The following is a 12,223-nucleotide window of genomic DNA, read 5'->3' as shown; positions in this document are numbered from 1 at the left end:
CGTGGGGTGGGTTCTTTGAGGGACACCCACCAGCAGCCCCCGCAGGACTTGGCACAGGGCAGAGATGGTGCTGGCTCTTCCTGGCTCAGCGGTCCCGTCACCCACACATTGAGTGCTGCCTGGAGCCGCAGTGCTGCCAGGGGGGTTCCTCTGAGGCGGAGGTGGTGGGGTGCTGCGGAGTTTCGGCTCCCACCCAGGCCTCCAAACCAGCCAGCCTCCACGGCAAAGGGGGGGCTGCTGTTCTCGGTGGGCACAGCAAAGCTCTCTGCAAGAGGAAACCCACACCTGAAACATCGTGCTCATTTACCATCTGTTGTCAGCACAAGCTGCTGCTTCACCCGCAGCCTGCTTGCACGCCTTAATCCTGAGGAAGAGCAGGCAACATGGGTACTGCGGAAAACGGCTCAGAAACAGTCGGGAGACGAATTTTAGCGAAGCAAAGCCCTTTATTATGGCACCAGGCACATAGGGAAGGCGGGGATTCCACTAGGCACACTCAGCCGTGGTTTGTCTCCGGTATTTATAGTCCTTACCAACTACACATTCATCAATTTTCTCAGAAACCTCTTACATATTTTATTATTTCAGGGGAGTCGTTAACATCAGATCCTCCCCCTCCAGGTCTGAGCAGCCTGGTTTGGGGGGTCTTTTCGGGGGTCTCAGGAGGAAGGCTTGGTGTCTTCCTCAGTCTTGAACTTTCGACTCCAGGGGTTGCAGCACGCTCCATGCTGCGCTCGGTTATCTGACCGCTTCGGCTCTTGCTGCAGGAACACTGGAGCCCCAGCTGAAGCACAGCTGCACGCTGCACACAGCTGCACGCTGCACACACACAGCTGCACGCTGCACACAGCTGCACGCTGCACACACACAGCTGCACGCTGCACACACACAGCTGCACGCTGCACACAGCTGCACGCTGCACACACACAGCTGCACGCTGCACACACACAGCTGCACGCTGCACACAGCTGCACGCTGCACACAGCTGCACGCTGCACACACACAGCTGCACGCTGCACACAGCTGCACGCTGCACACACACAGCTGCACGCTGCACACACACAGCTGCACGCTGCACACAGCTGCACGCTGCACACACACAGCTGCACGCTGCACACACACAGCTGCACGCTGCACACAGCTGCACGCTGCACACAGCTGCACGCTGCACACACACAGCTGCACGCTGCACACAGCTGCACGCTGCACACACACAGCTGCACGCTGCACACAGCTGCACGCTGCACACAGCTGCACGCTGCACACACACAGCTGCACGCTGCACACACACAGCTGCACGCTGCACACGGCCGAGCAGCGCGGCTGCACCCGCCGGTTGCGCGGCGGCGCTGCCAGGGGCTGCAGGCGCGCGCGGCGCGGGGGCGCAGCAGCGCGGGGCGGGGCGCGCCGGGGGCGGGGCGCGGCGGCGGGTGGGCGTGGCGCGGCGGCGGGGCGGGGCTCGGCGCGGCCATGGCGGTGTTCGTGACGCGGCGGATCCCGGCCGAGGGGCTGCGGGTCCTGTCGCAGGCCGGCGGGTGAGCGGGGGGCCGGGGCCGCTCCGGGGCCGCTCCGGGGCCGCTCCGGTCCCGCTCCGGAGCCGCTCCGGTCCCGCTCCGCCCCCGCTCCGCGCCCCTGACCCGCCGCGCTGCCGCCTCAGGTGCCGCGTCCAGCAGTGGGACTCGGAGGAGCCGGTGCCGCGGTCCGAGCTGCTGGCGGGGGTGGCGGGGAAGCGCGGCCTCCTCTGCCTCCTCTCCGACCGCATCGACCGCGAGGTGCTGGAGGCCGCGGGTGGGTGCGGGCTGCGGCCCCGGGACCCTCCCTGCATCCCCCGGGACCCCCCCCCCCCGGGGCGGACGCCGGGCAAGCGGCGTGCTGGTGCTGTCTTGCAGGGCCCGGCCTGAAAGTCATCAGCACCATGTCCGTGGGGTTCGACCACCTCGCCCTGGAGGAAATCAAGAAGCGGTAACGGCGCGGAGCTGCGAGCCCGGGGCTCGCCGCGCTCGGGGGGGCCGCGCTGCCAGAGGGGCTGGCCGGGCGGTGCGACCTGCACCCCGCTCCTGCAACCGCACAGCCGGGGTCACCCCCGGCGCAGCTGCGGACCCCTCCGGGGGCGACGGCGTGGCTAGGATAGCCCCCCCAGCCCTCCTTCCGCGGAGGAAGGCTTGGGGAGCTGGAGCGGGTGTCCTCTGGCCCGTGGAACTGCGGGCGTCCCCAGCAGAGGCGTAGCGTCGGCGTCTCACCCAGAAGTTTTGAGGTGGGAGCCCAAAGCTGGCCGCGTTGCCCCAGAGAGCCGTGCTCGCTTTGCAGGGGGATCCGCGTGGGGTACACACCCGATGTCCTGACCGATGCCACCGCGGAGCTTTCCGTCGCTTTACTCCTGGCTGCGTGCCGACGGCTGCCGGAGGCGGTGGAGCAGGTGAAGAAGTGAGTATCGGCAGCGGCAGCGAGGGCTGGCTTCTGGGCCTGCCAGTGCCCGGGTCCAGAGCTGCCCTGGACGTGTGGAACGGAGCTGAAGCCAGAGCTTCACCTGGCCGGGGCACCTTGCAGGCCAAGGTGGAGTTCCCTGACTCGAGGCACGCTGCTCAGGGGCTGTGAGAGGGGCAGAACTCCCCTCGATATGCTCGGGGGAGGCCCCCCAAGGCCACTGTGGACCCCTCAAGGAGCACACCGCACGGCGGGGGTCTGGCCAGAGCTCACTGACAGGCAGTTGTTCTAGGGCTGTGGTCAGCAGTCTCTGAATTAAATCAGCCCCAGGGCGGCTGCTGCTGTGCACCCGAGGTCTGAGCTGGTCCCTGCAGGAGGAGGCAGGAACCTGGGCTGTGACATCGTCTGCCAGAGCAGCCCGGTGTGCTCACTGGTGTACTGGGCCCAATGCTGGACTGGGCTACCAGCAGGCTCTCCTCCGTTGCCATCTGGCATCTGTTTCTGTCTCGCTCTCTCTGCTAGTGGTGGCTGGACAACATGGAAGCCCTTATGGATGTGTGGCTACGGTCTGTCTGATAGTACGGTGGGCATCATAGGTCTGGGGAGAATAGGTAAGTGCAGGTCAGGCGGAAGATTTCTGTGCATCCAGTGATGGCAGGGTGGTTTGGGAGGTTCAGGGTGGTTTGGGAGTTTCAGCCAAGGTGGTGTCCCCAGCGCTCACCGTTTTAAAATCTGTGAGAACAAGGAGAGCTGTGTAGAGCCACTCTGAGCAGCGATCTTGACTCATCGGGAAATGCTTAAAAGTTGAAAGCATTCAAACGCATCCACTACGTCTGAACGCTGCAGCAAACTGGACATAGTCCTCGTGATTTTCAGTTAAACAAATGCCCCCTGACAAAGTCCAAGATGACGTGCCCGCCATCTGTTCCGTGATGGACTTTGCCAGCAGATGGCTGTTTCTTCCCTCGCTTTCCAGTTCGCTCCCTGGGGTAGCTGCAAGTTCAACGTCCCACAGCTGCAGTTTCACTCTGGCGAGGAGCTCTCTCCCACTGGCGTGCGGAGCAGAAGACACCCACCCCCCCGGCCCGTGCCCACCACACCGTGGGCTCGGAAGCTGCCTGGCGGGAGCGATCCCACCGCCGTGACCCTTCGTGCAGGGTGTGCTCCGCGGGACACCGTGTGCGAGCTTGCCCCAGGACGGACCCCCACGGCCGGTCGCGGTGCCACACGCCTCAGGCAGGCGCTGGCACAGCGGCCGGATAGTCTTCCCTCTTGCTCCTAGGACAGGCTGTTGCCCGCCGCCTAAAGCCATTCGGGGTCAAGAAGTTTTTGTACGCTGGCAGTCGCCCGAAGCCAGAGGTGGCTGCGGAGTTTGAGGCCGAGTTTGGTAAGGAGGGCGCTGGGCACGGCGGGCAGTCAGTTGTCCTTTGCAGGGCAGCAGGGACGGAGGGAATGGCAAATCCCAAACATTTCCCGTGCAGCAGTGGAGGGTGGCAGGGAGGGAAACCTGCCTCCTTCGAGCCGGGCAGCTCTGGCCGGGCAGCTGGGCACACCTGAGCTCTCACTGACCACCCACCATCACTGTGGCCATCGCTGCTTCTGCCTTTCCTCTTCCCTGTGACCGTCCCTTTGTGATTTCCAGCTCATTTTCATTCCCAGGAGGAAGTGAAACTTAACAGATGGGGAGGGGAGAATGGCAGCTGCCCCTGGGAGGAGGGGAAGGGTCTTGTGGACCGTCCCCCATGGGATGGGCACCGAGGGGTCGTGCAAGGAGAAGGGTGTGGGCTGAGGCTGACTGCCAATCTTCCCTGAGAGTAGATGGTGGTTGCTGGAAACGAACATCAGCTTTAACCTCCTGCTTTAAACTGCATGTCACAGTCCAGCCAAGCCTGCGAATGTGTCTTAGCTGCTGAACAGGACTTTTCTGTGACCTTGTTAGAGCCCCAAGCTTTGCATCAAGGGCTAATTTTTCACCCTGAAGCCAGCACGATTCCAGTTGGTGCTTTTTTACACAAAGTCATTGGCAGAACTTGTCCTGCTCCTTGTACTTTCACCTCCAGGAGTGAAAGTGGCACAAGTTATATCTGTAGGTGCCATTTGTAGAGAGATTTAATGGTGGTATAGACTGCTGCTGCCATATTTTGCTGTATTAAATGCATACCAGAGCCTTCCTTGGGCCAGATGGCTGAAGCGTCGCTGGGTTCCCGGTGTGCTTGATTTTAATTCAAAGTGAAACAAAACACTGCAGAAGCATCTGTATCTGTAGTGTGTGGTTTCTGCTGAGTGTTTGCTGGTCCTTGTGTCTCCCCTTCCGTGGAGAAGAGTCGGCCAGGTGTCTCCAGAGCAGCACTCGCTTGGCGGCACGCCTCACGGATGAGGGTTGCTGGGGTGTGCTGGCGAGGTCCCCGAGCAGAGCTGTGACCTGTCTGTCTTTTCTCAGTCCCAGTCATGAGGCTGGCCGAGGAGTCGGACTTCGTTGTGGTGACGTGTGCTTTGACTCCAGCCACCCAGGGAATGTGCAACAAGGACTTCTTCAGCAGAATGAAGAAGACCTCCGTGTTTGTCAACACGAGCAGGTAATCGCAACCCAGCCTCCTGCATGGGGGGTGAGGACCCATCCGGCCCGGGGAGCAGCCTGGGGCTGCCCGTGCCTCCCTCCTCGCTGCCCCCGGGACATCCTGCGCTCGGGCACCCGGCGCTTCCCCACTGCTGGGGCGGGAGCGGGAGCAGCTCCTTGCCCCAGGGAGGTTCGGGCACATCCAGGGAGGGTCTGACGTCCACACCTCCCGGTGCCAGCGCCCAGGCTGCTCCCCCCATGGCCGGTCCCCGGGGCGTGCACCCCCCTGGGAGCCCCGGGGGACCCCTTCAGCAGCGGCGCAGCCCTCCTCTCCCGCTGTGTTTGGCAGGGGGGCTGTGGTGAACCAGGAGGACCTGTACGACGCGCTGGCCCGCGGCCGGATCGCAGCGGCAGGCCTGGACGTCACGACGCCGGAGCCGCTGCCCACCGACCACCCCCTGCTCTCCCTCCCGAACTGCGGTAAGCACCCAGCGGGGCGGCCGCGAGCCCGCTGGGGCAAACAGCCCCTGGGACGTGGGAGGACAGTAAGCTCGAGCGTATTTAAGCAGGCTGTAGGTAAATGCGAGGAGCTGCCGGAGGGGATAGACCTCATCAGCGCAATGCAAAACAGGTGTGGGAGGTATTCTCCAGAAGGCAGTTGAGATTGGCTCATTTTTTAACACCTTCCTGATGGGTCTCCATTTGATGGCCGAGGCATGGGGTGAAATTCATGGAGGAGTCAGATACCGGCAGGTGCCTGAACGAGAAACTAAATCCTTGCTTGTGCCCTGTGGTGTTCTGTAAGCTCTTGGGTGTATATTCTGCCAGAAAAGCTTCCCATGTGGCTAAAAAGCTGTGTGCTGAGTCTGCCTGGAGGAATCTCGGCCTCAGGAGAGCTGCGGCCGCTGCAGGACTTGCCAGCTAGCCCATCTGCTGGGCTGCCAGCGCAGGTTCAGCATGTGTGCTTGGAAGCACATTTCATCACGGTTCATCCGGCCTTGTCCTGACCTCCACGTTCCCCAGCAGATGTCAGCAAGCTGGACAGCCCCGAGCTGAAGAGCCTAGCAAGAGCTCACTCCACGGGGTGAGCAGAGGTTTCTTTGCAGGATGGTTTAGTGGCATCCCGTGGACAGCCCAAGGCAACTTCCACTGGGAAAGCGGAGCCTGATGAGCTCAGGCAGTCCGTTTTATGGAAAGTAACGGGCACTGGGCCAGTTAGGAGAAGGCTTGCTGGGCTGCTCTGGTGCTTCAGCACTGCCTGGCTGCTGGCGTGGAGGCAGCAGCGCCTGCAAGCAGGGGCGGGAGCTGGTCACTCTTGGCTTTACTGGTGCTTTCCCAGAAGCTTGCTGAGAGCTGCCACGTGCGGCAGGACGGTGTTTCAGAGCAAGGCGTTAGCAGCCCCCGGTGTTGCCTGGGATCCCCGCTGTTGCAGACCGAAGGGGCTGTGTCGGGGGCTGTCTCCCATGGCCCGGCCGCGCACCGGTGCAGCTCCATCCTCGCAGGCACCACAGGCTGCCCAGCAGCCTGGGATGAGTTAGGGGCAGCTCCTGGCGTGTTCGCTGCCCTCCCTCCAGTGGCCTTCACTGAGTAACTTGGCCCGTCCCCGTTAGAGCAGGGCCAGGAGCTTTCCTCTCCTCCTCCAGGCTGGCAGTGTATGGGTCTGGACAGTTACTGAGCCGGACTTGCTCAGACCCAAGCCAGACAGGCTCACTTGCATCCCTCAAGGCAGAAAGACAGAAGAGACATGGAGAAGGCACAGCTTTCTAGTTAGAACATAAACCTCTGCGATTGTCTGCGACCCTGTCAGTGGTGCAGTGGCGGGGTGCCTGTTCCTACCCGAGTGCTCGGCTTCGCCGGGGTGGCCGGCCCCGCTGGGAGCCAGTGTCAGCAGCGGGGCGAGGGCAGCTTCCCTACACATCATCGCGTGCCGGGGCTGCTCGGGCTGCCCCCCAAGCACCAGATCTGCTGTGTGCACCGTCACCTGCCTGGGCAGAGTACCGGTGTGTCTGGGCAGGTGGTAGCAGGATGCCCTCTCTCCAAGAAGGGGGTTTTGGGAGTAGGAAAAGCCTGTTTTGAAAAGAAACCATGGAGACATCCATGAAAACGTACCCACGACGGAGCGTCCATTTCTGAAATACAAGTGAACAGCTGTAGCGTTGATTATCTTGTTGCTAAAAACTATTTTTCATTTGTTCGCTTTGGTTCCTGTAGTAGGCAGTGTGAGAAATGATAAAAGCAGAGACTTTCTGGAAATATTTGCAGGACTTTAGAGATCTTAGAGCTCTGGAACGCCACCAAGCAAGGAAAAACCAAATACATAATACATTTATTTTCACAGGAATGAGGCTTTGATGATTCTGAAAATATTCACGGATTTCACCACAAACTGCCAAATTATTTCAGCAGCTGGAGGAACACTGTATAAGTAGAGGAGGAGGAAGTGTTGGCATTACTTTCACAATGAACAAGGAACCCAGGCTGGTTCTTAACTGGGGGAGACAGGACCTACGTGGCCTCACAGTCCTCCCTGTGAGAGCCTTCTCCCCCCAGGACAGCGGCGGGTTGGCTGTTTGGGTTCTGCATTGCCTGTAGGTGCTCTCTGTTATAAAACAAAGAGAGACTGTAGTGCAGGCTTTTGTCCATACCTCGAGCAAGTACTCTCCACTACGAATGTTAGAATAATTTATCACTAAAGCAGCTTTGGCTTCTTCCTTTGCATTGTGTAAAAGGAGCCTTTTCACATAGGTGCACAAAAATCCCTGCCCTGACTGTGCTGGTGTGCCAGCTCTGTTCGGCGGGGGCCATTTGCCTCCACGTGTGCCTTTCCAGTGAACCGAGGGTCTGTAAACCATGATGTTTCACAGGAGTCTTCGGGCTGTTACCCTGATAGGTGTTGGTTCACGCCTGTCAGTGAGCAGAACCTCCTAAACCCGTGTGGCAGTCAGGCAACAGTGTGCAAATTTCACTGCATGTTTGTCTGCCGCAGAAGTGGTATTTTACATCTATCTGATTCCGTGCGAGAAAGGGAGTGCCGAGCTGAGTGCAGAAAGGAGGACCCACTCTTGGCTGACTGTCTGAGGCCTCCAGGACTTGAAAAATAGCTCAGTTGGCCATTCATGAGGTGTCTTTCCCAGTCCCCCGTGGATTTTGTTTCACGCTCCACGTCTGGTGTCAGCTCCTGCTGGAGCAGTGGCTGGTGCCGGACCCAGGCTGCCCCTGAAAGAGGCTGCAGGAGGTCAGCGGCGGTAGGAAACGAGCACGTAACCCTCCCTGTTCCCTTCCAGTGATTCTGCCGCACGTCGGGAGTGCCACCTACGCCACGAGGAACACGATGGCGGTGCTGGCGGCCAACAACCTGCTGGCCGGGCTGCGAGGGGAGCCCATGCCCCACGAGCTGCTGCTGTGACGGCCGGAGCCCCGCCGTCCCCGGGAGAAGCCTCGCAGGCCGGCCCTGTGCCTCCTCGCCCCTGCGGCCGCGTGCCAGCGGTGAGGGAGCCGCTCCCCAGCCATTAAAGAGGAGCAGTGAACGTGTCGTGCTGGTTCCGTGTGAGAACACCACGCCGCGGGGGCTGCAGGTGCTGCAGCTCCTGTCCTGGGCACCTGGGGCTGCGGTGGGGGGCAGGCACTTCCCTGCTCGAGCTCCCAGCTCGCAGCCAGGACGGGAGCAGAGGCAGTTGGTCGGTCGGCACAGGCGCTGCTGCCAGGGGAGCCAGCCCACTGCCATGCATGCGCTAAAAGGTCCTGTTACACTGGGGCCAAGGCATGGCGTTTCTGTGCTCCGGGTGCCTAAAGAAAAGCAAAAAAGGCTTGCTTGGCTCCGCTGGCGTCTCCAGTGCTGCCTTTTGCGTCTGTAACCAGTTCTGAGCATGACGCTGCAGTGAATTGCAAACTGGAATTCGCGCCAGGAGGTTCTGTGGCCTCCCCACTAGGTCCAGCCCCAGCTCCCCTCCCCACTTCTTTTTTTTTTCCCAGACACACACCAGTTGCACATGTTGGTGCAAAGAAAAACCCGAGCGGGTGCCAAGCCTCCAGCTGCCAGGAGAGGCCTGGATGCGAGTGTTTCAGGGGTTTGGGGGGTTCTGCCTCCTGCAGCAACCATCCCACTCCTGTCTGTGGGGGTTGGAACCTGTCTCTCCCTGCCAGTCCTCCCCAGCAAGCTTCTGTCCCAGGTGGTGAAACGATCGGCGAGGCGTGCTCCTCAGACTGCCCCTGCGTGCTGCTTACCCTGCCCTGCTCGAGGGCAGCGCGCCCCAACTGCCTCGTTCCCTTAGGGAAAGGAGAAAGGTGGCTGTGACATTGCAGTGCAGTGGCAGGGGGAATTTAACAAACACATTTAAAGCAGGTCAGAAATCCTGCTTTGAATGCGTTTATGTTGAGTGTGATCCCCAAGCACTGTCCTGCTGCAAGGGTGGAAAGGGCCCAGGGGGACATTTTCCAGTTTTGTAGGGGGCATGCCCATAAGGCGCCTGCAGCAGGATCCTGCACGGTGAGTGCACAGCCCTGCAGCATCCCGCCGTGCTCTTGAGGACAGGAGCAGCTTGTTCCTCGCTTTCTTCATCGGGGGCTTGGCTGTGGGCTTGCAAACTTTTCTTCCCAAGAGTAAGGAGTGAGCGAGCCCCTTTCCCAGTGTTACCCCGCTTCCCCTTGGGAGCTTGCTTGAGTGGGGCAGCTTTCCTCGGTGTGCCCTGCAGCTGCTGCAGCCTTTTCCAGTCTGCTGCAAGCAAGCCCAGGTTAGGGGTCTGCTCTTCCTCAGATGGGAACCGAGCCTTTTGGGGGACATGAAGAGTATTCTCTGGCTGGGAGCTGTGGTGGCAGGTTCATGGTCTAGACCAGCAATTTTCCCATCCTCCTGGGCAGCCAGCGCTCAGGGTGCCGTTCTGAAAAGGTCGCTACATAGCAAAGGAAAACACCCAACTGGGATTTCCAGAAAAAAAGGCAAAGATGTGATGTATAGGATTGTTGCATTCTGAAATCAACAGCAGAAGTGTGTTAAACAAGCATAGTCAAGTCACTTTGCTGGAGTTCGACCAGAGACTTGTCCTGTGCCCAGCCTTGCAGCGACAGCACTGCCACAGCTGGACACATCTGCAAATTGCAAATTTGTGTTACGGTGAGGAAGCCGGTTCAGTTTAACTTCTTTTCATGTTCTGCCTCTGCAGGGTGGTGGGGGAGCCTTGGCCCTCGTGCCCTCCTGGCCTCTATGACCAGGTGGCAGCGGGGGCAGCCCTGCAGGGAGGATCTGCTCGTGCGGGTCACGGGGTGCCGCTCGCCCCAGCCACCCCACGGGTGCCCTTGCCCCATGGTGCGAAGGTCGCTCTCGCCAGTTTTAAACCAGCCTCTCTCCAGCTCCGTGTGCTCCCAGTCCTCGTGCTGGGGAACGTGGTGAAAAGCAGGCCTGGAGTCAAGTTCCTTGTGAGTTGCAGCTCTCGATCACCCACCCTCCTCTCCCACACTTCTCCCAGGTTTCAGCATTCAGAATAGGATATGAAACAGGGGACAGCCTTGTCCCCAAAGCTGTGGGAGGTATGGAGAGGAGGAGGGAGTGAGTGAACATTTCCCTTAGCTTGACCCCAGGGGCATCCATCCCGCAGACGCAGAACACAAAGTGTGCGCAGTGCATTCAGCAGGGGCAGGTGCTGAAGCTGCTGAGCAGCGACGAGCTCTGCCAGCAGCAGAGTGCCTGCGCCGGCCACCCCGCTGCTACTGCATCATTTCCATGTTTCCTCCAAAGGCGATGGGAGCAGTTCTGTCGGCCTCACGGGCACAGGAACCCACCACGTGCTCCAAAGCACTACACGCAAAAAAAAACCTGGGAGCTTGCGGCTTTGGAGGAGACACCTTCAGTCGGGATTAAGCATGATTAGAGGTGCTGCCTTGCAGCTCGAAACAAGGTTGAAAAGCTGTCACCGCAGGGTGAAGCACTGGGATTTCTGCTCGGTGCATGGGCGCCCTGCTTCCAGCTATGCGGGCTCTAGTGCAATCTCCTGACCAGTGCCCTCACTCATACCCCGTGTTCCGACCCAGCGCCTGCCAGAGCCGGGTATGATGTGTGGTTCTTTAGATAATCCACACAAGGGTTTTGGGCTCAATACCAGATTTATGTCTCTCTAGACATTTGATGTTATGTTGGATGTTGATTTAGCAGGGTGGTACAGCAGTGTACTGGAATTGCAGTACAAGCACAGCAACGCAATTATGATAAACAGTGGGATGGCAGTAGAAACGCGATGCCCGTCAGTGGTCTCCAGATGCTCCACTGTCACCACACTGTGTGTCCCCAGCTGCCCGGAGGGAGCACATGGGCTGGAGCCAGCTCCAGCCCGTTGCTCTCCCCCATGCTCTTTTTGCTGCTGTTTTGCTGCTCGCAGTCCACGTTGGGCTGAGCCAGGTGAACCTCCCCACAGCCGCCCGGCTCGCGCAGGAGGGCACCCGCGCTGCTTCGGTGATGTCCAGGGTGGACGGTGGCAGAAGCAGCTGACCCACCTAGCCGAGTGGGGTGTTTGTACAGGGGTCCCTGCCCCTTAGCATCGAGATCAGCTCAGGTCCCATGCCCTCTGTGCCTTCGCCTTTGCAGGGGTTTGCCGACAAACCTCAGCCCTGGCAGTGGGGGTGGCTGGACCTCTGCAAGGGCTCAGCGTGGGCCCCACTTGTGCCCCTGTCACCAGCACCAATGCTGCAGCCAGGCAGATGCCCCGGGCTCAACACACCCACTTCCACCTTGGGGCTGAGGTTGACCTAATTCCAGGGACCATCACCCTTCAGCAGCAAGGCAGGGCAAAGCTCCCCTTGCCCAGCAGCTCAGTCGCCAGACCCAACCTTGCCTCACCCCTGGCCATTCCCGCTGTGTCTGTCCTGGGACACGTCCTGCCCCGACGGTGCAGCATCAGCCCCACCAACCTGGACACCTCTTTGCATCCAGCCCACAGGGATGAACTGGGGACAAGGTCTGAGTACCAGAGGCAGCCCTCTCCCCCCTGCCAGCCAGCTGCTTCTCACAGTGACCGGAGAAGGTGCTGGGTGCTGCGGGCAGCCTGGCACCTTCAGCTGGTACAAACTCTGCGCCTCTGTGCCATGTGCCCAACTGGTGCCCCTGCACCCCGGGAGGAAAGGAACCTTCCTCGTGTGGCCCAAAGGCACCCACCACACTGCGGGCTTGGTGAGAGCTGCCCATGCAGGCAGAAATCATGCTGAAAAACAGAGGAGAAGTAAAGCAAAGCCTCGGCCGCTGGACGGACACACAAC

The 12,223-nt window shown here is 60.3% G+C and overlaps 1 protein-coding gene across 1 annotated transcript; it reads left to right on the top strand.

Annotated features, from left to right (window-relative positions):
* Nucleotides 1-1,435: 1,435 nt before the first annotated feature.
* GRHPR (glyoxylate and hydroxypyruvate reductase) lies at nt 1,436-8,508 on the top strand. Its single transcript, XM_042788131.1, has 9 exons — nt 1,436-1,535; nt 1,658-1,788; nt 1,890-1,962; nt 2,308-2,424; nt 2,947-3,035; nt 3,707-3,811; nt 4,865-5,000; nt 5,331-5,461; nt 8,266-8,508. Exons 1-9 carry the CDS (start codon nt 1,471-1,473, stop codon nt 8,385-8,387), a joined length of 969 nt encoding a protein of 322 aa, XP_042644065.1. The 5' UTR covers nt 1,436-1,470; the 3' UTR covers nt 8,388-8,508.
* Nucleotides 8,509-12,223: the final 3,715 nt, after the last annotated feature.

Source organism: Tyto alba, unplaced genomic scaffold (genome assembly GCF_018691265.1).
Source record: "Tyto alba isolate M040663 unplaced genomic scaffold, T.alba_DEE_v4.0 Super-Scaffold_13, whole genome shotgun sequence".
In the NCBI taxonomy this organism is placed as follows: domain Eukaryota; kingdom Metazoa; phylum Chordata; class Aves; order Strigiformes; family Tytonidae; genus Tyto; species Tyto alba.
This window is presented reverse-complemented; position numbering and strand designations above follow the sequence as displayed.

Coding starts and splice junctions, on each gene's coding strand:
- GRHPR (XM_042788131.1), top strand. CDS start 1,471: ATGGCGGTGTTCGTGACGCGGCGGATCCCGGCCGAGGGGCTGCGGGTC. Junction 1,536..1,657: donor GTCCTGTCGCAGGCCGGCGG/GTGAGCGGGGGG, acceptor CTGCCGCCTCAG/GTGCCGCGTCCAGCAGTGGG. Junction 3,812..4,864: donor GGAGTTTGAGGCCGAGTTTG/GTAAGGAGGGCG, acceptor GTCTTTTCTCAG/TCCCAGTCATGAGGCTGGCC.